Genomic DNA, 22,871 nt, shown 5'->3' with positions numbered 1-22,871 from the left:
GAGAAACTATCCATAGGGCAGCAAATGTGCAGTCGTGTGTGCGTGTGTGTAATGGCAAGGGTCCACAAGTGATCCTGTTTTGCTTTCAGCCAACCTCCCCCGACCTGGGTGGGACTGCAAGTTCCATCATTCCATGGGCTATGCTGGCTGGGTGCTGCAGCCCCACACATCAGGAAGGCGCCAGGCTGGGGGAGGCTGCTTTAATCCCCTACTCACGTCCCAGCCTGGATCGACTTTTGACCCTTCAGGGATGCCCCAAAGGTAGCCCGTGGAGAGGTGCGCTTGGCAAGCCCCCAGCTTTGTGGCTGACACCCCTTCCTACGGAGGCCTCCTGCCATTGTAGCAGGGAATGCCCTCCACGGCCAGGAAAAGGGAGTTCTCCCAGGCTGACTGCAAAATAACACGATCAATTCCCTTTCAAGGAGCCTGCAGGGGAGGCGCCCTGCAAAGGCGTGATCTTGCGCCTGTGGCGTGGGACAAGGAAACCCAGTGAAAGCAGTAGGGCACACAGGGCGGCACGTGGGGAAGCAGGCCACATGGCCAGCAAGGCCAAAGAGAAAGCAGTAGAAGGCTGACGGTAGGGTAGGGTAGGGTGGGGTAGACGCATGTGCTTCCAAGCCTCGTGGAATTCTCCCAGCCGCCCTGAGGCAGTGGGGCTGCCGTCAGGCAAAGGAGGAATCCCTTTTGCCCTTCACGTGGCCCCCAGGGTGTGGCAACCGGCGCCTCGGGGCTGGAGAGAGCCCCAGGCTGGCCAGCGCAGCTCACTCTGTGCCCATCAGTTCTTCACGACAGAAGTCAGGTGGCGAGCGGCAGACCAGCTTCTCTGGGGCAAAGGCTCCCGCTGAAGGCTTGGCCACGGCCCCCGCCTTGCACCGCCCCCTGCCGGCAGCTCTTGGAGGAAGCGGTGCTGAAGAGCTCAGCCACAGAAGGCCGCTTCTCCCTGCCCCTAGTACTGCGCCTGGCAAGCAAGGAGCGCAGCTCTCTTTGGCCCCAGCTCTCTGGCTGCAGCAGCTCACAGCGGGCTTTCGCGCACAAGGCAGCCCGTTGCGCCTGTGTGGCCAAGTCATGCGCCTTGGACTCCCTGCTCACCCCCACAACTGTGGTCCCCACCGCCTGCCCGGAGGGCTTGCTTTACCTGTACATCCTCCATTAGCCCCCCCCCCCCCGGTGCTTTCCATAGATCTAGTTGCGAACCATGGTGGCTGTCAAGAGCCATTTGTTAGCGTAAATCTAGGACAGCTACAGAGCCCCGTCGTCATTTAAAATGGAGGGCCTAACGGAGGAGACGTCCCTGAGGCCCACGGGCAGTGGGGACAGCGGTTCTGGGGGAGAATCCCAGGGACTCCTGGGCACCAGCCAAGCAGCAGGTCGGCCTGGTCCTGAAGTGCCCGGAGGCAAATTGGGTCCGATTCCCAGGTGAGGAGGTGGTGGGTTATGCACAGCCCTAGTTCCTGTGAATCTCTGGTTGTGTCCGCAAAAAGCCCTTTGCAAGCTTGTTTATCTAGAATCAAGTCAAAAGCTCCTGCCTCCCCGACGCATTGGAAGAGGCAGGAGGAGCGGAGGCCTGGATCATGCCAAGGCCGTAGAGCAACGACTCCCTTTCAGATCTGCTTCTCACTTTGTTGCAAGTGGAGCTCAGGAAGGCCAGAATCGGCAGGCAGGCAGGCAGGCAAACACGCTTCTCTCGCGCGCTCTTTTTTTGTATTTCCAATTTATTACAAGTACAGCCCTTAGCAGAATCCTCCCTCCCACAAACAACAACCTCTTAAAAAATGTCCCAGAAGTTTCCATTGTGTAGGGATTGAAGAACAAAACAAAAAACAGAACAGAACAGAAACAGGAGGGCGAGAAAGCAGGCAGGCTGCAACTGAGGGATCTCAGTGCTCGAGCCAAAGTGAGGTGGCGAAAAGGGGGTGTCCGTGGCAGGAACGATCCAGGGAAGTTCATCCCCAGAAGGAAGGGAGGGAGACGGGGAGGACCCCTAATGCCAGATGGGGGCGATCGGCATCCAACGCTGGACCGGCAGGGCTCACTCAGAGCAGAATGAGAATCCCACCTGGCCCACAATCCCACAGCCTCACGCTCAAAACCAAAGGGGGGGGGGAAGCTCCTTGAAATGGGAGGAAACAGGTAAACGGAGAAGCTTCCTCTGAGAAAGGAGGCGAAACCTCAAGGAGGCGGCCCAGGCCGGCACGGGGCTCCCCCCAGGAGGTCCCTGCCTCCCACTGTGCCGAGGTCAGAGCCTCCGCTGACCTGACCCGGAGTCCGGCATGAGGAGGGGAAGAAGCAGAGGCAGGCTGGTGGGTGGGTGAGTGGGGATAGCTATAAAAGGCGCCCAGAGCAGGTCTACAAAGTGTACAACCCTGGCGGGTTCCCCTGGGCTGAGTCCAACTACTTCTATCTAAGAAAAAACAGGGGGGGGGGGTTTGATAGAAGGGCGGCTGGCGGGGGGGGGGGGGGGAAGGAGATATAAAGCAAACACATCCTCATAGAAACTGTACATATCAGAGCCGGGACGATTGTTATCTTTACAAGGCCTTTTTTTGTACAAGGGTCACTGCTGGAAATGAGAATCTTTCCTTAACTAGAAAAAAAGGGGTTTACAAAGTGAGAGAAGCCGCCGCGCTCCTGGCCCCAAACGCGCTGCTCCTCACTGCACTTGGGGACGTGCTGGGGGGGAGGGGGAAGGAGCACCCCTCCTTGCCCCCTCCCCAAATAAAGAGGCCAGAGGAGGGAGACAAGCACCCTCAAAGCTGGTCTGCACAGAGATGCTGGTGAACGGTGGTTGCCCTAGGAAGGTAAGTGCTTGCCCACTTTACACGGGGGCTTCCTCACGGGGGGGGGGGGGAAGAGGGGGGATCGCCTATAAATACGAACGCCATCGCGCAGCCCGCGGGCCGGCTTGCCTCCAAACGGGCGGAGGGCCGGACCTCCTGCCTGCCCCTGGGCGGCAGCCGCTCCGCTTCGGAGGCGGCCCCGGACCCCTCTTCGGCCTCCGCGCAGGGCACGGCCAAGGAGCTCCTCATCCGGCGTTGCACTCGGGGGAGCGGCTGAGAGGGGAGCGAGCCCAGGGGGAGACGGGGCCCGCTTCCACCCCCCAGCTCCGCCTGGGCAGCCCGTCCTGCTGCGTCGCGGGGGAGGCCTGCTCCGGCGGGGGCCCCCTCATTTCTTCCGCTTCCGCCCCCGCGCGTACTCCAGCGCGTCCGGGTCGCTGCCCCCGTCGGCCTCCTCCAGCCCCGGGCCGGGCTGGGCCGCGGGCCGCTTGCGTCTCCGGCGGGCGTACGTGTGGCCGGGCAGCTGCTTGTGCAGCATGTCTATCAAGCACTGTTCCGTCTTCTCCAGGCAGGAGAGGACGTGGCTGCCGTTCTGGTTGTACTGCTCGGCGTTGGCGAAGACCTGCTTGACGTCGGAGAGGAAGTCCTGCACGGACCGGTAGCTGCCGCAGGAACACTTGCTCTGCATGGTCTGGAAGTCCATGGGGCTGCTGATCACCTCAAAGTAATCTTCCGCCTCTTCGGTGGTCACCGGCTCCCTGCCAAGGAAGGGCAAAGGCGGCGTCACCCAGCCGCCCGGGCCACAGTGCCGGCCTTCGGCCTGGACCTCCCGGGCTTCTCTCCCGACGGCCAAACAGACGAGACTCCAGCCAGGCCACAGAGGGGCCCAGGCTCTGGAGGGACAGCAGAAGGGGAGCCCTAGCAGGCGCGCCACACGCACGGCCCCCAGTGCCGGCACCGCCAGCCGGACTGGGCGAGGGCCGCCACCAGCCGCGCACGGAGGGGCTGCTCTCCTCAAAGCCCTGGGCATCACGTGGAGGCGGCCCGGTGTGCCCCTGGCCCCCAACCCCCAGGAGCGGAAGGAAGGGAGCAGCGGTTCCCGCCACATTCTCGGGAGCTTCACAACGGGAGGCAGCCGGAACGCCCTGAGCGGAGGGCGGGACGACGAGAGCAGCTCCCGGCCAGGCGCTGCGGGGCCTCACCTGAACGGCCAGCTGAAGCGGTACTTGACCAGCTTGTTGAGGATCTCCTCGCACTTCTGCAGCTCCAGGGTCTGCCGGCGAGAGAGTTTCTTCGTCTGAAGCACCTGGATGACGGAGAGCGTCAGCGGAGCTGGAGAGGGCCCCCCCTCCCCCCCCTCTGAAATGGAGGGGGGAGGCTGCCGCCCAGCCTGTGGCTAGGGAGAGCAGGTTTCTGTGTGAGTGTGTGTGTGGGGGGGGTCCCACTTGGGAGCAGGTGGGCCAAGGAGAGCACAGGCCGGGCTCCAAAGCCCAGAGAAGCCGCCGGGCCAGCTGGCCATGCTTTGATGGGCAGCCAAGTCTCGCCTCTCCCGCCCCCCAGGGCCAGCTGGAGTTTCAGGCCAAGAGCCCCAAGCAGAGAGCCAGCAGGGGGTAGTGGGTGGGTGGGTGGGGGCTTCTGAGGCAGCAGCCTTCTTCAAAGAGATCCAAGAGCAGCCTTGGGCAGGGGGGGTGGGGTCAGCGAGGGCGATGGGAACGGTGACCCACCAGTGCACAGTGCTTGGCAAGAGGGGAGAGGGGGCAAATGGGGGGGGGCACCTCAGATCCCACCCAGCAGCTGGGCGAGGGCCAGGGTGCGCCCCTCACCGTGGGCCCCAGCCCAGAGTAGGACTCCACCCCACCCTTCTCTCCGGGCCAACCCAGGTCTGTGCCCATAACTGAGCAGGGAGACGCAAGCCCTATGCCACAGCCGGGGTGGGGCGCCTTCCTTGAGACAGCAGAGCCTCGCCCAGAGCCCAGCCCCCCGCCCCCCCCCAAAGGACAGCCACAAGCCCCAAGCACACACCCCTCTCTGTGGCAGGGCAAAGGGGGGCGCTGGGCAATTCTCCCAACTCTGCAGCGTGATGCCCGGGGGGGGGGGAGGGGGAGGGGGCAGGGGAGAGTTCCCAAATGAAGGCCGAAAGCTTTCTTCTCCCTGGCCTCCAAAAGGCCCAGTGGAATGCAAGCTGGGTGAATTATCTCCCGGCGGGCGGGCGGGCAGGGAGGGTGCAGTACAGGCAACACGTGGGCTTCTCTGGGCGGTGGATGTGGGGCTTTGCATTGCCGGCATGCCAACGACCCAGCGCTGTCGCCCCCCCCCCCCCGCTCCGCCTTAGGCTGGAGACTCGCGGCGGTGGCTATTTAAAGGGCTCTTATCAAGCTGCCTGCAAATCGAGGGCAGGTGACACACAGCCCCACGGGGCGGATGAGTGGCACGGCTGCTCGCTCTGCCCAGGAGGAGGGGGGCCCGGAGTGGCCCGGCCTGCTCAGAAGCGCTCTCTGTGTGTGTGTCTCTGTCCTTACCAGCTCGTCGATGTCGGCCTCGCTGCTGGGCGCAGACAGCTGCCGGGAGCCTCGGGGGGCATGTGGCCCCCGCTTCTTGCCTGGATGCCGGCCCCTCCGCGGGGGGTCTGCCGCTGTGCCGCCTTGCTTGCCCTTGGCTGCTTTCCTGGGCCTCACTGCAAGTCAGAGGAGAGCATCCAAAGAGTGAGCTCTGGGGAGGGGAGGGCCCCCGCCAGGGGGCAGAACGGCCCCCCACCCTGGGACGGACTCTCCACGATTCGCTAGCCGGTCCCTTGAGCTGAAGGCAGCCCTGCAGGATGCAACCAGGCCCGGAAGCAGCCCCTGGCCACCCAGGGCAAGTGACCCATGCAGGTTGGCCGGGAGGATTCTTTCCCACGCTGAGCTGCGCCTACCCACATACAGCCCGCTCCGTGGCCCTGCATCCCCCGAGACGCCCCGAGTCAGGGCAGCCTCACGCCCGCTTCCCTCCAGACCGCGACCCCATGGCACTGCTGCAGCAGCTGCTTCCCCACAGAACTGCCCATCCTGGCTCAGGGCGAGGGGAAGGCAGGCGGCCAGCAGCCCCCCCCTCCCAACAGCTCTCGAGCCACACTGGCTCCTGGGGACCATCGAGGTGTGTGGGGAGGGGGAGAGAGGCGGTGCCCCCAGAGGCCGGCCTTCCTTTGCCTGCTCAACAGGCGTCCCCCGGAGCAGCGTGACGGGCTGAGCCGAGCGCCATTCCAGGCGCTGACACGTGGCCCAGGCAGCTGCAGAGCGCTTGCGTTGGCCCCCGGGGTGCTGAGTTACTCCTGCCAGCAGGCGAGGAGAGGGAGCCGGGACAAGGGTGTGTGTGTGGGGACTCCATCGCCATGGAGGCTCTGCAGAGCGGAGAAGGCGGCCGCCGTCTTTTACTGCTGGCTTTCAGCAGCCAAGGATCAGCCTTCCTGGGAGCCGGAGTTCCCTGAGTGGCAGAAGGGCTACTTTGCGCAGGCCGGCCACCAGCGCGTCACCATCAGGGCTTGCCGTGACGCCCACCAGCCCCAGCATCCTCCGTGAGAGCGCTCGGGATCAATGCTGCGCCAAGGCTCGAATGTGATGATGCCGCCAGAGGGAGATTTCTCCAGTGGCCTCCTTCCCCAGTTAAATGTCCCCGTGCTGGGCCAGCAGCTGTATTTTTGGCGGCTGTGGCCCGCGGGAGCCCATGACGGGCCCCACGAGGCCATGGCTGCCATGGGCCCCCCGATCCCTCATGTAGGCTGCCACCTTGCTGCCAAGGAAGGACCCCCTCCCAATCATGACACTGGAGAGGTCCTAGAGACCTAGCCCTGCGGCCCCTCAGCCCGCACACGCCAATGAGACACGCCACTGCTCTATGGCAGGCCGGGGGTGCGTGTGTGTAGGTATTTTGCCCTGGGATGGCAACGCAGGACCAAGCTCCAGTGGCCAAAGCCCTGGGCCGGCTGCACCTCTGTGAGGAAAGGACGCACGTTTCAATCCAGCGACTTCGTAGTCTTCCTCCTCCTCCTCCTCCTCCTCTTCCTCCTCTTCCTCCGATTCCTCCTCCCTGGCCTCGCTCTCCTCTTCCACAGAGTCTTCAGCGTAGTTCCTGGAGGGGAGGGAAGGACGCCAGTCAGCCTCCCAGCCTCCCACCGGCAGGGCCGGGTCCCGCAGCTCCAGCCCACAGCCGGCTTCGCCTCCCACGCTGCGGCCTTTGCGGGAGCCGGGCTTCGTGCCGCCAGAGCTGCTCGTTCCTGAGGCTCAGCCACCGCTGCAGGACAGGGAACCCTTCCGGCTGGAGCCGAACAGCTTCAAGGCCCAGGGCACCCAAACGACCCCTCGCCCCATAGAGCGCCCTGGCCCATCCCAGAGCCCCTCCAGCTGTCTGGGGGCTCCAAGCCCACCAGCCTTGGCCGGGGCGGCCGTCAGGAATCCCCCTTTCTGAGGCTCCTGCACCACAGGACACAGCGGGGCGTGTGCGTGCGTGTGGGAGAGACGGACCGCCTTCCTTCCGGACAGGGGTGGGGGAACGCCGCTCAGACCCCCGCGCTGCTGCTGCCTCTGCCAGAGGGCCGCCTCACCTGCCCCGCGAGCTGCGCCTGGCCACGGAGGGCTGGCACGCCGGGCACTGCCACTCGCCTTCCGGGATCTCGTAGAGGGCTGGCCGCAGGCAGAACAGGTGGAAGGCTTTGTTGCACTCGTCACACAAGATGAGCTTGTCGTCCTCACCTGGGGGGCGGGGGGGGGGAGAGAAACCATTGGGGTGCTGGCAGCACAAAGGGCAACCCGGCTGCACCGCTGGGCACCAACTCGGAAGAGCTCAGAGGAATGCAGAGCCGTGCGGCGGTGGCCGCAGCAGCTTCCGTGCTTCCTGTCCTTGACCCAAAGACCCTGCACAAGCACTTCTCCCTGGGCCTGGCTGGGCCTCCCTGCCCCACGTCTTCCTCTTCCCTTATAGCTCGGTCCCAACTTCACACCGGTCCCTGGGGACCCCGGAGCTGACCGGCTGTGCGTGGGCTCCCCATTGCAGCACCTGGCTGCGGTTGGTGAACGGGACGCTGGACTAGAGAGGCCGTGGGTCTGATCCACCACGGCGCCTCCTCGGGTCTTAATTTTCTGTCACAAGCCAACTGGACAGTGCCAGGGCTGCAGCTATGGCCCTGCAAAAGCCAGAGGGTGCTGCCCAAAGGCGCTGCAGGTCATTGCTTCGATAGGGAAATGGGCAGGAGGAAAAGGGTGACCCCCCTCCTGCCGCAGTGAGCCCCGGATCCAGACCAGAGGAGCCACGGCTGGTTCAGCCACCGGCCAGAGAAGACCCAAGACAGCGTGGACTGGCCACAGCTGCCTTCCCCAACCTGACGCCCACCAGATGTGTCGGACCGCAACTGCCAACGGCCGGGCCGGGCGCAGACAATGGAAGCTGCACTCCAAGACTTCTGGAGGGTCCTGGACAGCAAGGGGGGGGCAGGTCCAAATTGCTGCTCAGGCAGACAGGAAGCTTCCTGGATGGCCGTGGGCCCGTTGCTCTCTGCCTCCCTCCCCTCCCTCCTCCCCTCCCTTGCAGAATTGCTTTAAATCTCGGGAGGAGAGGGGGGAAGAGGAGAACCCGTGTGCCGCCCTCAGCCCCTTGGAGGAAGGCGGGCGAAAGCGTGAGGAATGAAGCCGGGCCTCCTGTAGCCCCCCACCAGGCTCCCTTCCTTCTGCAGCAGAGGCCGCCGCCATCGCCCCCCCCCCAGAACACACACCTTTCTTCCGGCACACTTTGCACCGGGCGTTCTCCGCCGACATGTCCCACTTGATGCAGGCGTCGAGCATGCCCAGCAGCACATGCATGCGCGAGAAGGTCTGCGCCTCGCGGATGGCCACCTTCCACTTCTCCACGGCGGAAGCGACCTGGGGACAGAACAGGCGGCTCAGGCCAGGCCTCCCAAGGCCTCGGGGGGGTGGGGGCAGGCGGCTGGTGACCCTTCCCTGGGACCCGCGACAGCTGAGACCCAGGGCCGCCGCCGCAGCAGCCACACATTCTTCCTCTCCCCCGCCCCTCGGAGGCCCGCAGCACTCGCTCAACCCACTCCACACCGGCCTGGAACCGGCAGCATTCTTGACTTTGAAATCCAAACCAAATCCTCGTCCATCAAGGGAAAACAAACAGCAGAACGCTGGCGGTTCATGGTAGCGACAGCTGCGGAGGCAGGGCCCAGGTCACAGAGCCAGGGAACGGCCTGGGCTGCCTTCTGGTGGTGGCTCTGAAGGCGTGGGCCCACGGGGCCACCGAGCCCCTTCAACGGGCCGGCCTGGAGGTGAAGCCCCCAACAGGGCAAAAGCGCCCAAACGTGAAAAGCCTCGGAGCGGCTGCGCTGAGAAGGCACGGATCGCTTTGCAGTTCTAGAACGAGCTATCCAGAGAACCAGGCAGGGGCCACCTGAATCGCTCGCTTCAGGTTCCCTGTGCCAACAGTGGGGGGCACGACACCACAGGGCCCCCACCGGGCTGGGATTACAATCTTCCTAGCAAGAGCAATCCCCGCGCCGGAGAGAATGTGGAGAGGCCTGGTGCTGTGAACAGCGGTCTGGGAGCCAAGCAAAACCGGTCGATTTCTGCCGAGTTGCACATTCCCCTCCCACAGAATCCAAGGAAGCGCAATGTAAACGGGACGCCTAAGAAAACAGCCCTTCGCGCCAGTCTAGAATTCCCTCCTTCTTGCTCACTGGGGCACGGCCTTGGAGCAAGAGGGAGGCAGGCAGGCAGGCAGGCAGGCTGGTGGGAAATGGTGTGTGTGTGTGTGTGTGTGTGTGTGTGTGTGTGTGTGTGACACACACACGGCAGAAGGCGTCTATTTCCCCCCCCCCCCCCCCAAACTCATGCTCAGGAGGCCTCTCAGGCACACCGCGCTCCCCAGGAGCTGCTCATGCGCAGGGCCAAGATCAACCGGTGCTCTTGGCAGCTTTTGCTCCCCTATACTGGAGAAAGCGCCAAACTTTCAGCCCGGCTGCCCAAGCTCTACAGAGGGGTGCCTCTCCCTCCGCCCTCGTTCTGGCAGGAAAGGAGGCGGGCCCCGACCCCCACGGATGGGCAGCCCCTGCCCTCCCCGCACACAGGCGTGCGCCCACGACCTCCCGCGAGCGGAGGGGGCCCCTCTCTCCCGTCCCGACGACGGACGCTGCACTTCGGCGGTGCACGGATTCAGACCTTGGCTTCTTCGGCCACCTTCTTCTCTTCGTCCACCTCCTCTGCCTTGGCGGCCGCGTCTTCTCCTTGAGGTTTCCTCCTCTTCTGCTTGGGGGCCATGAAGCCTTGCAAGAACTTCTTGATGACGCTGGCCTGGAGGGCCACCACGCACTCCCCAAAGTCCCTCAGGTTCTCCAGCGAGCAGACCTGGTCACAAAGGCACAAACCCATCGCCATGAATACCCGCCGCCAGGGTGTGGAGGGGGCTCCCCAGGTCCCTTCCCTCCAAAGGCCCCCGGGGGGAAGAAAAGGCCCTTTCGGCGCTCCTGCTCTACAGATGGGGAGAACAGGCTACGGGGGCCGCTTCGACAAGAACGCGGGTGATAAAGTATCTCAGGCACAGCTCTGACAAGAAGAGGGGGCCGTGAGCTGAAGAGAAGAACTCAGCTAATTGCCCCAGCCCACCCAGTCCTGCCACGGAACCAGGCAGCATTCTGAAGGGTTTCAGCTCAACTCGGCTCCCAGGAGGAGCAGGGCCTTCTCTGCTGTGGCACCCAGGCTGCGGAATGCGCTCCCTAAGAGGTTCGCCTGGCACCTACATTGTACTCTTTTAGACGCCAGGTGAAGACCTTTTTTTAATTTCCCCAGTATTTTAACCATTTAACCATCTTAGTTTTTTAAACTTTGCTGTTTTAAATTTGTATTTTAAATCTGTATTAATTTCTGCATTGCTGCTTGATTTTCATCCCGATTGTGTTTTTATATTGCGTTTCCTATTATGCTTTTATACTGTTCGTTTTATATTTTGAATGGTTTTCAGGGTTGTAGTTTTTGTAAACCGCCCAGAGACCTTCGGCTATCGGGCGGCATAAAAAGGCAATGCATAAATAAACAAGCAACTCCGTGCGAAACCTCTGCACGCCACGCCCAGAAGTCGGCCCCTGCACATCTGACAAAGCTGCCGAACCTCCAGAGACGGCTCCAGAGCTCCTAGAGCACGGCCTGCCCACCGCGGCCCCGATTCCACCCAAGCTCCCCACTCCGGAGCATCACTGACCAGGAAGAGCCGCTGTCAAAGGCAGGCAGCAGCAGAGTCACGGCGTTCAAAGCAAAAGGCTCCTGTGGGCCCAGCTCAACAGGCGCTCGTGGCCCGCTGCCAGCAAGACACCCCCCCCCCCCGGTGCACGGCACGAGTGCAGCTGCTTCAGAGGTGGGTGCCAGCCTCCCTGGCCGTAGCCTCCCCCCCCCCGCCCCTCCACTCACCCTGGCTTCAAACTCAGCCTCGCTGATGTACCCCAGGCCCCCTTTCTGCAGGCGGGTGGCAACTTCGATGAGGTCACTGCGCAAGAAGCTCAGCAGCTCTTGGTTGCCGTCGCAGGACTTCAGGCCTGGGTTCTGCTTCCGGGCCAAGTGAATGGAATGCGCGACGTCCGGATACCTAAGAGAGGAGAGGAGGGGAGGCCTGGTGACGGGCCGGAGCCAGTCTGGTCCCCTGGGCTCAGGTGGAGGAGACCTGGGAGAGGGGGGCTCGTGGCCCTTGCGGGCTCCGCTTTACCTGGCTTGATCAGCCCGAGGCTTGTCGCTTGACCCAGGCTCCCAAGCACAGGGCAATCTCTGTGCCATTCTGAGCCAGCCAGGCGGGGGGACGGGGCTGCAGAACGACACCAGCTTTCCCCAACCTGACGCCCCCAGATCTGCAGCTCCCAACATCCCTACAACTCACAGCATTCCAGCTGGGAATTGTAAGGATGTTAGGCGTTGTAGTCAAGCAGATCGGGTGTGTGTGTGTGTGTGCGTCAGGTTGGGGAAGGCTGGGCTACACCCTCGGCTGAGGCGGCTCTGAAGAATTTAAAGTGCAGGAATTCTAAAAGTTTCCCCAGCCTTGCGCTGGTTTAGTTTGATGAGGTGAAGTCCTCACTCCGAAGGAAGTGAGGCAGGGGGCTACCAGGAGGAGCAGGGCCATCTCTGCTGTGGCACCTCGGCTGTGGAATGAGCTCCCTAAGGAGGTTCGCTTGGCACCTACATTATATGCCTTTAGACGCCAGGTGAAGACCTTTTTATTCTCCCAGCATTTTAACAATCTATAAATTTTAACTTGGTGTTTTAAATTTGTAATTTTGCATCGCTGCTGTTTTTATCTGGTTGAGCTTTTAAATTGTATTTTATAGTATGGTTTTATACTGTTTGTTTTATACTTTGAATGTTTTTAATTTTTGTGACCCGCCCAGAGAGCTCCGGCTATTGGGCGGTATAGAAATGTAATAAATAAATAAATAAATAAATAAATAAGTCTTCCTCCAGCCCAGTCAAGAGCGGGAAGCGGCCCTTGAAGGCAGGCGGGCGGGTGGGCGGCTTCCCTCTCGCACAACGGCGATTGGATTTCCACGTACAAGAATGCTTGTGAATGCTTGCACCAACAGTCGTAGTAGTTCTGTCCACAGTGGAAAGGGCCGCCTCTCTTAGAACCCCCTTCCCCCTCCAAAGGGTGAAGCCACGTAAGTCGCTGGAGCCCAAGTGGCAAAGCCGCGTAAAGGGACCGTGGTGGCCATGTGCAAAAGCGAGGCGCTCCGTGGCTCCAGGGGCCCGTCTCTAGCTCCCCCACAAGTCCCGTCTGGGCTGACAGTGAGGGAGTCCAGGAGGGGGCCCAAAGGCGCAGCTCACCTCTTCTGCAGCCGGTCTTTCAGCTGGCTCTCTCGGATCCCCTGCGAATGCAAGCAAGCGAGCAGTTCGTCCAGCTCTTTCTGGCTGTCACAAAGAAACCTGGAAGAAGAGAGACCAGGCACCCGGTTCAACGGCACTGTGGACCAACAGTGAAATGAAAACCCTCCAGAGGCAGGCCCCACGGCACGTGGCCTAACCCTGGCCAGGCGGGCTTGTCGGCCTGCGTCCCCAGCCCCACGCCACAGACTTTATTGAGGCACGGATATACCTGGGCATTTCCGTGCCTCAATACCCTGGGCATACCCTACCCTGTGCCTGCTTACCCTACCCTGTACCTGTTTGCATTCTCTTCTCCTCCTTATTGTTTTACTATGATTTATTAGATTGTAAGCCTATGCGGCAGGGTCTTGCTATTTACTGTTTTACTCTGTACAGCGCCATGTACATTGATGGTGCTATATAAATAAATAATAATAATAATAACCATTGCAATGTTTCACAGCGCTCAGTTCTTACGTAACCCTTATATGGATTTAAGCGCACTCGAGCACTATTTTATTTAAACTTTTGTTTTTACCGACTCAGAGGTGAAAGGAAAAGGGGGGGGGAGCGAGATTCTAAACCAACAGCTGGGAACAGCTGTGGCGATGTGGGCCTCTGTCCTGCCCCCTTCTGGTAGAGAAGGCACACGGCACGGGCAGCTCGGCTAGAGACGGCGGCAGAGGACCGGCAGGCAGCCAGCAGGCGGAGGGATCTGCCTGGCACCCCTCAAGGGAAGAGGCCCGTGGGCTCTGCGTGGCTACAAAGCTCCGCGCCACCATTTCTTTAAAACCATGGTTTAATTAAACAGAGCTGTAGCTGGAACCTTGTACTTCGCCATAGGCTGAGCAGAGTCCAAGAGACTTTCAGCCAAGTAACTCAAAGTTTGGTTGTGTAGTCAGGAGGGAACCCAGAGTTGAGAGGGAACCCAGCAAGAACTAACTCGAATCAACTCAGCAGGTTAAAGGACGTTCTTTCCAAACAGGACAGCTTCAAAGGCGATGACATGGCCAATACACCTGGACAGAGCAGCGTTCTCCCCAGCCAGGTGGGCTGGTGTTTAGATTGCCTTTCACGCTCCACGCAAGAGAGCCATGTAGTGTTGGGGCCCGTGGGAAATGAACACACCTCCCAGTTGATGGCTGAGCCGCCCAGGACAACCCCACGGCCTGCCCTCCTCCTCCTCCTCCTCCCTCCCTACAAACCCCCAATGGGCCCGTTCAGACAAGATGCTAAGCCCTTTTGCAGCAAATGACATGATTATGTAACCACCACGCTAAGTCCTGGTTCACACGACACACTAAGCCACAATGTTTAGCTCAAAGCGCTTAACCGCCGTGGCTCAGCGTGTCGCCTGAACGGGGTCAATGACAAGGCAGGACGGACGTGCCCCCATTTCTGCCCCCGGCGGGGGTGGGCGGGATCTTGCCGAGAGGCACAAAGCAGGAGAGCATCTCACCACAGGTTCTGTCCTTGCTTGGGCACCGTGGTCTCAACGGGAATTTCCGGAATGGGCAAGATCCCCTGCGGAGTGTTCAAAACGCTGCCTTCCACCAGGGTGTCCTGCATGTCTGGAAAGCATCACAACTACCGTTAACCAGAGCACAACGAAGCCCAGGCCCACTTCGGGAAGGGCAGTTTTGCCCTGGGCGTGGGGCCGCCTATGTCGTTCCTGTCTTCCGGACAAAGGGAAGCACCCGGCCATGACTGAGCTGTCGGACACCGGCCCCAGTTTGGGAAGGGAAGCGCATGCAGTCAGCGATGTCGGGGGAGGACTTCCCATCACTATATTTCTCTGCCGGTGTCCTGCTTCTAGAAATGCCTTGTTTCAGAGATTTTTAACATAATGAACAGAACAGAAATACACGGCTGCTTAACGCCCGGCTTCTTAGCATTCCTACGAACGGCACCATTCACGCAAATGGCCTGTGCAGACCCAAGGAGCTGAGGGCTTGGTCTCCGACGACACGAGCAAGGCTCCCCCAAAGAGAGAGCTCCGAGGGAGCAGCTGTTCCGAAAGGAGGCACAGCTGCGTCACCCAGCCCAACTTCTCGTTAAGGTCTGATTTATGATAAAACCGGCTTCTTTTTTTGCTGCTGTTACGTGAGAGATTCTGCAACTGGCCTTCACAAGTATGACTCAGACATCCAGCTACCGGACCGAGAAGGGATGAGAAACAGCTGGGCTCACCTTGCTGGTAGTCCTCCTCCTCTTCGTCCACTTCCTCTTCCTCCTCCTCCTCCTCTTCCTCACTCGGAGGCGTAAAGCTATAGTCTATGCCGTCGTGGACCCAGCCCTTCTCGATGAACAACCCGGGCACCTCGTCAGAGAAGAGCCAATACCTAGAGAGAGCCACACGGCAGAAGTGAGAGGGAGGCTCCGTTCAATGTCCTGCCCCCCACCCCACCCGCGGCAAGCACCGGGTGGCCAGCTGCTACATCAAGGAACGTTCACAGACGTGTTTTCTGGTTGCTCAGAAAAGGAGCGAACCACAGAACGTGGACAGAAGGGCACTTGTGGCCAAGTTTAGGAGGGCAACTCCAGAGGACCTCAGGCAGCCGGAGGGCAGAAGGGCAAAGGAGGCAACGAGAAGCAGAGGAGCTTGGGAGGAAGCAAAGGCAAATGGGGGCGAGTGGGGGAAGGAAGCCTTGCCTCTGATCTGGTATGGACAGATCAGGAGAGGACCAGCAAGGGCTTTGGGGAAGGGACTCAAGTAAGGGACATATAGAAACAGATCAGCCAAGACTATGGCTGCTGGTGCATCAAGTGCAGTGGTGGGTGGGTGGGTGGGGGTTCACTGCTTCTCTTCCTTAGGCAGAAGAGAAATCCAGCAGCTAGACCGCCACGGGTCACGTCCCCAGATGGCTCAAGGGATACAAGTGACCGACCACGGTCGCCAGGCAAGCAGTCGAGCCAACCCAGGCCTCTGCTCTAGCGACTGCCCATCCCTGAAAAACGTGGCAGCCTCCCACGCAGGCCACTGACTGACCCGGGCGCAGCAGTGGAGCCCCCTGGGTCGAGCGCCAGCAGTGACTCTGGAAGCAGGTGCTGGAGAAGCCCCACCTCTGCCCGGCCCCGGGAGCCCCCGCCGGACGGAGCAGGCCCCGGTGGGCTACGGGATGAGGCCTGCCCTGCCCTGCCCTGCCGCAGCTTCCCAGCCAGGCCCTCCCCTCCCAGTGCTCCCTACCGGTTGTGGTTGCGGTCTGTGCCGATGGGCGTCCTGCGCATGACCAGCTTGGCTTTGGCGATGCCGTCTTGGAAGGCCTTTTCAGCCGCAGCTTTGTGCTTGCGAATTCTCTCCTCTTCTGCTTCTTTCTCAAGTTTTACTGAACAGGGCAGAGGGCAGAAAAAGCCATTATCAACCCAGGGACGTTGATTTATTGATTTATTACATTTTTATACTGCCCAACAGCCGAAGCTCTCTGGGCGGTTTACGCACCCATCTGTCAGTCCCCAGGCGAGAAACTTCCAGGTGTCTCTCAAGCGCCCGCCCCTACTCACACGGAGACTGCCCAAAGAACAGTCCCAGCGTGGCCCCTTCACCCCACCTCCTCTCAACGCTCGCTGAGATCTGGGACTCCTGGCCTTCAGGGTCCAGATAGGCTGGGACACCCAGGAAAATGCCCACACCCAAGGAGGTTACAGGTGCCTCCCCCCCACCCCGCCCGTGTGGCCCCTCTTGAGCCCTACCCCTCATCTGCATCTCTTGCTGCTCCTTCTCCTTCTTGGCCTGGATGGCCAGCAGCCGCCTGCTCTTGACGGTGCTGATCATGTCCTCCGCTTCGCCCTCGGCCCGGGGCTCCGCCTTGACGGCTTTCTCGGGCTCGGCCCCCTTCCTCCGCGGCTCCCCCTTCCCCAGGCCGCTCTCCTCCTTGCCGCTCTCCTTGCTCCGCGCCACCATCTCCTTCCGCTTCTGCTTCTCGGCCCGCTTCTTGTCGTTCTCCTCTTTCAGCACCGCCAGCCGCTCCTTCCACAGCTCGGCCGACGCCTGCTGCTTCGCCTCCACGTGGTCCTGCACCGAGTAGGTCATGAGGATCCGGTGGCAGAGGGCCGTCAGGATCTGCAGCTTCTCCTCGGGGGTCAGGTCGAAGAACTCCGAGGTCTCCAGCTTCTCCAGGAACTCGTCCTGCACCTCGTCGTCCTCGAAGGCCGCCAGCTCTTTGCCCTCCTCGGTGTGCTCCGAAGCGTCGCTCTCCTCCTGGAGGTCCGACTTGCGCAAGCACAGGCGGACCAGCTCGGAGACGGAGTGCAGCGTGAGGGGGATCTCGGAGAGCTTCATGCCCAGCTCCAGGTAGTCCTCCGCAATCTCGTCTTGCAGCAGGGTCTGCAGCAGGATGACCAGGAGCCTGTTCAGGTAGAGGAACCCGCCCTTCTCGGCGCAGAGGGCTTCCATGAGGGAGACGGCCGTGATGGGGTAGGGCGCGTCGGGCAGCAGCAGCCCCGAGTAGCCGCTCAGGAACTCCACGACCATGGCCACGTCGCCGAAGAGGGCGTTGGGCAGCCCCTCGGGCGTGTCCACCAGCCGGAAGGCGGGCAGGGGGCTGCCCCGGAGGCCTTGGTCCTCGTAGCGCTTCTGCTTCTCCAGCTTCTCCAGCAGCTCCCTCTCCCGCCGCTCCCGGGCCCGCTCCTTCAGCTTCTCCTTGATCTTCTCGCGCTTCTCCTTCAGGTACTCCTTCCGCTGGTCCTCCGTCATGGAGGCCCAGTTCTTCCGGTGCTCCAGGAGCTCGTAGCGCTTCTGCACGATGCCCCGCAGCTCCTCCGGCAGCCGGGCCCGGTCCTCGCTGGACAGCAGCCGGGCCGTCTTGGAGATGATGCAGGAGAGGGCGCTCTTCTTGTCCTCGCGGTCCTTGTTCTCCCGGTAGTAGGCGATGAGGTGGAGGGCCGCGGGCGGGAGGTGCTTGGGGGGCTTGCTGGAGGACCGGGGGCTGCCCCCCGAACCCCTCGGCGCTCTCGACACCTTGGCCGTGCCCTTCGTCATGTCCAGCAGCGTCATCTGCTTCATTTTCATCTTGGAATCCTTCCTGGGAGACCTGGATTTCCCGGAAGACTTTTGCCCGTTCAGCAGCCTCTTGTTCTTCTGCTTGGGGTCCAGAGACTTCCCCAGCCGCTTCCTGTTGAAGTTGTTGCCAAGTTTCCCGGGAGACATCATCTTCATCACCTCCTCCAGCTCCTCTGTGGGAGATTTGGGGTTCTTGGAGTTCTTGACTTTCAGCGGGGAGCCCAGAATCGGCTTCTTCAAGTGCACGCTGCACCACAGCGAGGGGCTCAGACCCTGGCCCGGGGCAGAGCCATCCGACTTGGCCTTTTTGGAAGGCTTCCGATCGGGGGACGAAGCGCTCTTCCTCTTCGTCGAGGGGTTGAGGGTCAGGTACTGGAATCAAACGAGAGGCAACAGGTAAGACGCCTGTGTTCGGAACGGAGCGTAGACTTTCAGGAGCGGGAAGGGTGGCATTCGCCCCGTGGAAGTTAACAGAACGGGGCTGCTCAAATGCTCATCCTGGCACAGCCCCGACACACGTCCTGGAAGCACCCAGACGCCACCGGGGGAGCCGGTCAAGGAGGCACCTGGAGAGCATCGGGGCCACGGTGCGAGCGGAATGTGGCCGCAGGGGCAACTTAAACAGGTGGGGTGTATTATTTCACCCGATGGGAAAAGACTAAAACTTCACTCTAGGATGTCCCTGCTAGCAAACTACAAAAGGTTTCAATGTGTAGCATGCACACTACGCTTATCTTTTCTTTCCTTAAAGGAAAGGTGCTGCGTGTTTATTCTGGAACTGCCTTGAGTGCAAAACCAACGCAGGTTGGGCCTTGCAGGCTGCGCTGCCTCGAGTTTATTGAGCAACTTCCCCCACTGAACTTCGGCTGAGCCTTCCTGCCAGACCCATCCGGTGGGGACACACGGCTAATTCTGGTAATACCCTTTTGCCCCCTCCTCCCCCCACCCCGGCGATATTCTGACCGTTAAGCTTTAAATCTTTCCAGAGATGAGGCAAGAATGTCAAGTGGGTGAAGTTATCCAGAGCAGCCTCTCCGCAGGAGTTGAAAAGGTCAGGACCACGTCAGACGACTGCTGGAGGGCACTGCAGGGAGAGCAGCCTCCGCGCGGCCGCCTTCTCCACAATGGCTCCTACCCAAGCATCCCTGGGGGCGGAGCAGGGAGCAGACTTCCCCAACCTGGTGCCCTCCAGATACGTGGGACTGCAGGTCCCACCTTCCCCAGCCAGCCACGAACACTCCTTTGGCATTGGAGGACTATCAAGGGCCTGATTTTCTGGGCAGGGGCGGGAGGAGCCCAGATCCCTTTCAAGTGAGGCCCAAGGCCCCCACCCACCCACCCTGGGCGAAAGAGGCGCCTGTGCTGCTCCTCCTCCTCCGCCCCACGACCCAGACAGATCTTGCCTTATTTCTCACTTTATGTGGGTCAAGCAAGAAGTCACTGAACTTGCTGGGAAGGGAGTATTTCTTCACCAGCTCGTCCTCGACCACCCAGGGGGCGTTCTCGCCCGTCCCGGCCCGGAGGGCGTTGTGGCGGATGAAGTAGCGCAGGATCTCCTTGTTCGGAGGCCGCTCGGTGCGGATTAAGCTGTCTGCCGGCACGTTGCTGATGATCTTGGGAGGCAAAGAAACAAGACTTCAGGCTCCTGCCGCTCCGCCACCCCCCACCCCAGCAGACACGGTGGTTGCTCCCTGCTTCGAAGCAGCCACCCTGCCGACGGCCAGGGGAAATCCGGAGGGGCCTCCTCACCTTGTCCTCATTTTGCAGCTTGACGTCATATTTGTGCGGCAAGAATTTTGGAGGCACCCACTTCTTCTCTTCCTTCTTCAGAGAAGTCGGAAGCTTCCGAGGAGATCGGCGTGCCCGGTCACCTGCCCAATCAGGAAAAAGAACCAGGATGGGGAGTGGGGGTGGAGAAGGAGAGAGAGGGAAGGGGTTAGCAATGCAGTGCTCCAGCAGGCCTAGACTCACAAGTCTGAAGCAGGCTAAGAGGAGAAACGGTGACTGCTTCCAGCGAGCACAGGCGGCCATGGAATTAACACACTTCCAATACCAAAGAAGCTGGCAGGCCAGGCGGCAGGCCCAACAGCTTCTGAAGAGGGCTCATTAACATATAGCGCCCCACATGGGGACAGGCCAAAGGCTCGTCCCCAGCCCAGGCAGGCAGGCAGGCAGAGCCTGCTGAGAAGCGCACAAGGAGGCCTTAGAAGCAACCACCCTGCCCCGTTTATCCCCTGCCTCTGAGAACGGAAATCCCAGGCTCAGTTTCCTCCCTCCAGCCATCTAAATCTGCTTTTAAAAAGCCGTCTAAGCCAATGGCCATTTTCATCTTGCGGCACAAGACATTTAAAAACCCCACAACCAAACAAGACACAGCAGAGCAATAAAAATAAAATGCAAGCGTAAACCCACAACGCCGCAACGGCAATGAAAAAGCATCTTGCGGCAGCAGACTCTCCGAATTAATAATGGGGTTGTGCAAAATACTTTTGTCTGAATATTCTGCCCGTCAATTCCATCCCACATTTTGAGTATTAACAGAGAATCTGGAGGAAGGACACGGCCAACTTCCTAGCAAAGAAGGTGCTGTAGACGAGGTACTTGCACCCCAGCAACTGGGGGGTGGGGGGGAGAGGACGGGCGACCGTCCCGTGGCTTGGCAAGGGCTTCCAAAGGACGCGCAGAGTCCCTGCATGTGCCGGGATTCCTCTGTTCCTCCCAATGAGGGAGACCAATAAGCAAGTCTTTCAGGCAAGGCTTCCACAGAGCTCTGGAAAGGAGCCTGGGTCTCTGAAAGCCCACTCTAAGCAGAGCAGCTTGTTCAAGCACCACAGGGGACGTTGACTGCAGTTACTTGCAAGCCTTTGGAGAGTTTTCAGTCAGCAAACCGTTAAGCCAAAGAACCCGAAAGCAGTTGGCACAATGAGCGCCGTCGTAACGCAAAATCCACAAACTCTGCCCCTTTACACAGACTTCCTAAGCACCTGTAAGTGAACCTGCGGGGGAAAGAGCGCGTTCACCAGCAAACGGAACAACTCCCTTAGAAGCCAGACGGGGTCCAATGAACTCAGCTAAAGTCCCGTTGCCTTTTTTTCTGTAGAATGGTGCGCTTCTCTTGACTCCCAGGCCAGTAAGGGACGTGACAAGACTAAAGGCAACTCCCAGGCGCCCCGGCCAAACGAGAAGCCACCCCCTCTCACAGGGCACCAGGTTCTCCGATAAGCCACTGGTCTGGGCTTCGCATTCAATGCTACCGGCCCAATGTGACTGCTCATTCCAGACGGAACGACGCCAAAGAAAGCGGCAGCGCTCTCTGGGCAAGGCAAGGCAAGGGGCAAGGCGGCCACCTCGAAGGGAGGAGGCAGCCTAAGGCTTGTTCTCCAAGCAGCCACAGCCAACGCAGGGCCCCACTTGCTTCAGACACAGCAAGCTGGGCATCACCCAGCACACCAACGTCCCTGGCCGCCAGAACCTACCCTCGGAAGCCTGGGGGAATCTCACCCTCAAACGTGCTTGAGCCACGCCTGGCAGGGAGCAACAGCACCACCCCTCGCCTGGCCAAGAGATCTTCCGGCGGTGGGCGACAGGGCCCAGGGGCAGCGAGGGGGTCTTCGGGGGTCTGCTACTCACTCAGACTCTCTCTCCTGCTGTCGTCTTCCTTTGGGTTGTCCTGGACCACTTGGCTGGAGTTCTCCTTGTCACTGGACGGGGAATCGCAGGCCCCGTCGGCCTTCTTCTCAGCCGCCTCTTCCTCGGTCGCCTTCTCCAGAGGATGCAGCTTCACCACCTTCACCCGCAACACCTTCTCTTTCCCCACCTGAACGGAAGGGGAGGAGCGCCTGAGAGCCGGGCAGCAGGGAGCCTGATGCGAACCCATCGCTGGGCTCGGGCCCCACTCACAAAATGGCCCCATGGGGAGATCCCTGCACCCAACCTGCTCGCCTGATACAAGGCAGACTTTGCTACTGCAACCCCGGCAAGGGGCCAGAACAAAAAACGAGGGAGGGGGTTTGTGACCCCATCTGTTTAAAAGATGGGGCAAAACCTTTTATTAAAATGTGTTGTTTAAGAAAGATTTTTATTCCACCAAATTAAACTCCAGGGTGGCTTACAAAATTAAAAAAGATAATATCAAGTATAAAGCCATATTAAAATAAATACAGGCAGGCATTTAAGAAGCAGCACTGAACCAATAAAAAAAACGCCAGCCAGCCACAATTGAAACCAGCTAAAGGCTTTTATAAGCTCCACAAATGGCATTTCTCCCTTATTTGTGCTTTATTCTTCCCCCAGATATCCGAAAGCTACACACAGCCTCCGCCCAAGAAACGGGCCTTTGGGTGGACCCAAAGGTGATGGGGAAATGGGTCACTTCTTCACCCCACCACTCTGCAGCCCAATTCCCTCTTTCCCCAAGCGCCTAATAATTACGCTCAGCCCCCTCTGGAAGCCAAATACCCCCCATCTTTCTGACATGGGAGCAGGAGTTCCACAAACTGTTTCAGGAAGCTCAATGCAGAGCCAAGTAAGCAGACCAGGAGTGGGCCGGGGTGGGTGGGTGGGTGGGAAGCAGCCCCAGAAGTCCCGATACATTTCACCCGAGAGGCTTTACCTCAAAGTCACACTCCTCTCCCACAGCAAACTTGGTCATGATCTCCAGCCAGGAGGTGTCGACCAGCTTTTCTAAGGAGATTGTGTTGTGGTGAACCATTTCTAGGACGAGTTTCTCATACCAGACCGGGAACTCCTCTTTCAAGCTGAAACGAGCAAGGGAAAAAGAGTGTACAGAGCACGTTCCGTTTAAATGGCAACAACTACGGAACCCATCAGATCCGCCTCCAGCAATGGAAGCCACCTGCCAAATAAAAGGAGCCAGATACAGGACTCAAATAACAAAATCCCCGATCACCACTTGTCAACTGGTAATGGCAATATCAACAATGGCGTGTGCCAATTTAGACCCCCCCCCGAAAAGGGGGGGGAGTTTAGTGAAGCTACAAGTATAGAGCAGAAGCCCTAAAAAATACTGCACAGGTCAAGGGAACCAAGCAAGCCTGCACCCCCCTCCTCCCAAATTGTTACGCGATTCCAAAACTTGAGCAGTAAGATTCACAGGCATTCCATCAGAGGATGAGGCGGAAGTCTCGTGGCTTTAGTTCTTCTAAGCAGCAGATGAGGAGGAGGAGGAGGAGGAAGAGGTAAACCCTCTCACCGACACCACTCTGACTGCCGTTT

General features: G+C 60.1%; 2 protein-coding genes across 2 annotated transcripts in view; both read right to left on the bottom strand.

Annotated features, from left to right (window-relative positions):
• Positions 1-9,519, bottom strand: part of NSUN5 (NOP2/Sun RNA methyltransferase 5) — a 74,826-nt gene extending 65,307 nt beyond the window's left edge. Inside the window, exon 1 of the mRNA XM_063146521.1 lies at positions 9,506-9,519. The gene's annotated coding sequence lies outside the window, so the exon portion shown is untranslated. The remainder of the gene's footprint in view (positions 1-9,505) is intronic.
• Positions 1,682-22,871, bottom strand: part of BAZ1B (bromodomain adjacent to zinc finger domain 1B) — a 29,072-nt gene continuing 7,882 nt past the window's right edge. The window contains exons 3-19 of the mRNA XM_063146516.1: positions 22,249-22,393; positions 21,267-21,453; positions 19,386-19,507; positions 19,052-19,249; positions 16,328-18,008; positions 15,825-15,963; positions 14,828-14,979; positions 14,097-14,208; positions 12,599-12,697; positions 11,201-11,375; positions 9,959-10,144; positions 8,515-8,662; positions 7,351-7,498; positions 6,760-6,878; positions 5,294-5,448; positions 3,977-4,080; positions 1,682-3,532 (exon numbers count right to left, since the gene is read on the bottom strand). Of these exons, the coding sequence (XP_063002586.1) occupies positions 3,163-3,532; positions 3,977-4,080; positions 5,294-5,448; positions 6,760-6,878; positions 7,351-7,498; positions 8,515-8,662; positions 9,959-10,144; positions 11,201-11,375; positions 12,599-12,697; positions 14,097-14,208; positions 14,828-14,979; positions 15,825-15,963; positions 16,328-18,008; positions 19,052-19,249; positions 19,386-19,507; positions 21,267-21,453; positions 22,249-22,393 (4,240 nt within the window). The 3' untranslated portion in view covers positions 1,682-3,162. The remainder of the gene's footprint in view (positions 3,533-3,976; positions 4,081-5,293; positions 5,449-6,759; positions 6,879-7,350; positions 7,499-8,514; positions 8,663-9,958; positions 10,145-11,200; positions 11,376-12,598; positions 12,698-14,096; positions 14,209-14,827; positions 14,980-15,824; positions 15,964-16,327; positions 18,009-19,051; positions 19,250-19,385; positions 19,508-21,266; positions 21,454-22,248; positions 22,394-22,871) is intronic.

This window comes from Elgaria multicarinata, chromosome 22 (genome assembly GCF_023053635.1).
Source record: "Elgaria multicarinata webbii isolate HBS135686 ecotype San Diego chromosome 22, rElgMul1.1.pri, whole genome shotgun sequence".
In the NCBI taxonomy this organism is placed as follows: domain Eukaryota; kingdom Metazoa; phylum Chordata; class Lepidosauria; order Squamata; family Anguidae; genus Elgaria; species Elgaria multicarinata.
Note: the sequence above shows the minus strand (reverse complement) of the source record. Positions and strands in the feature narration are given on the sequence as shown.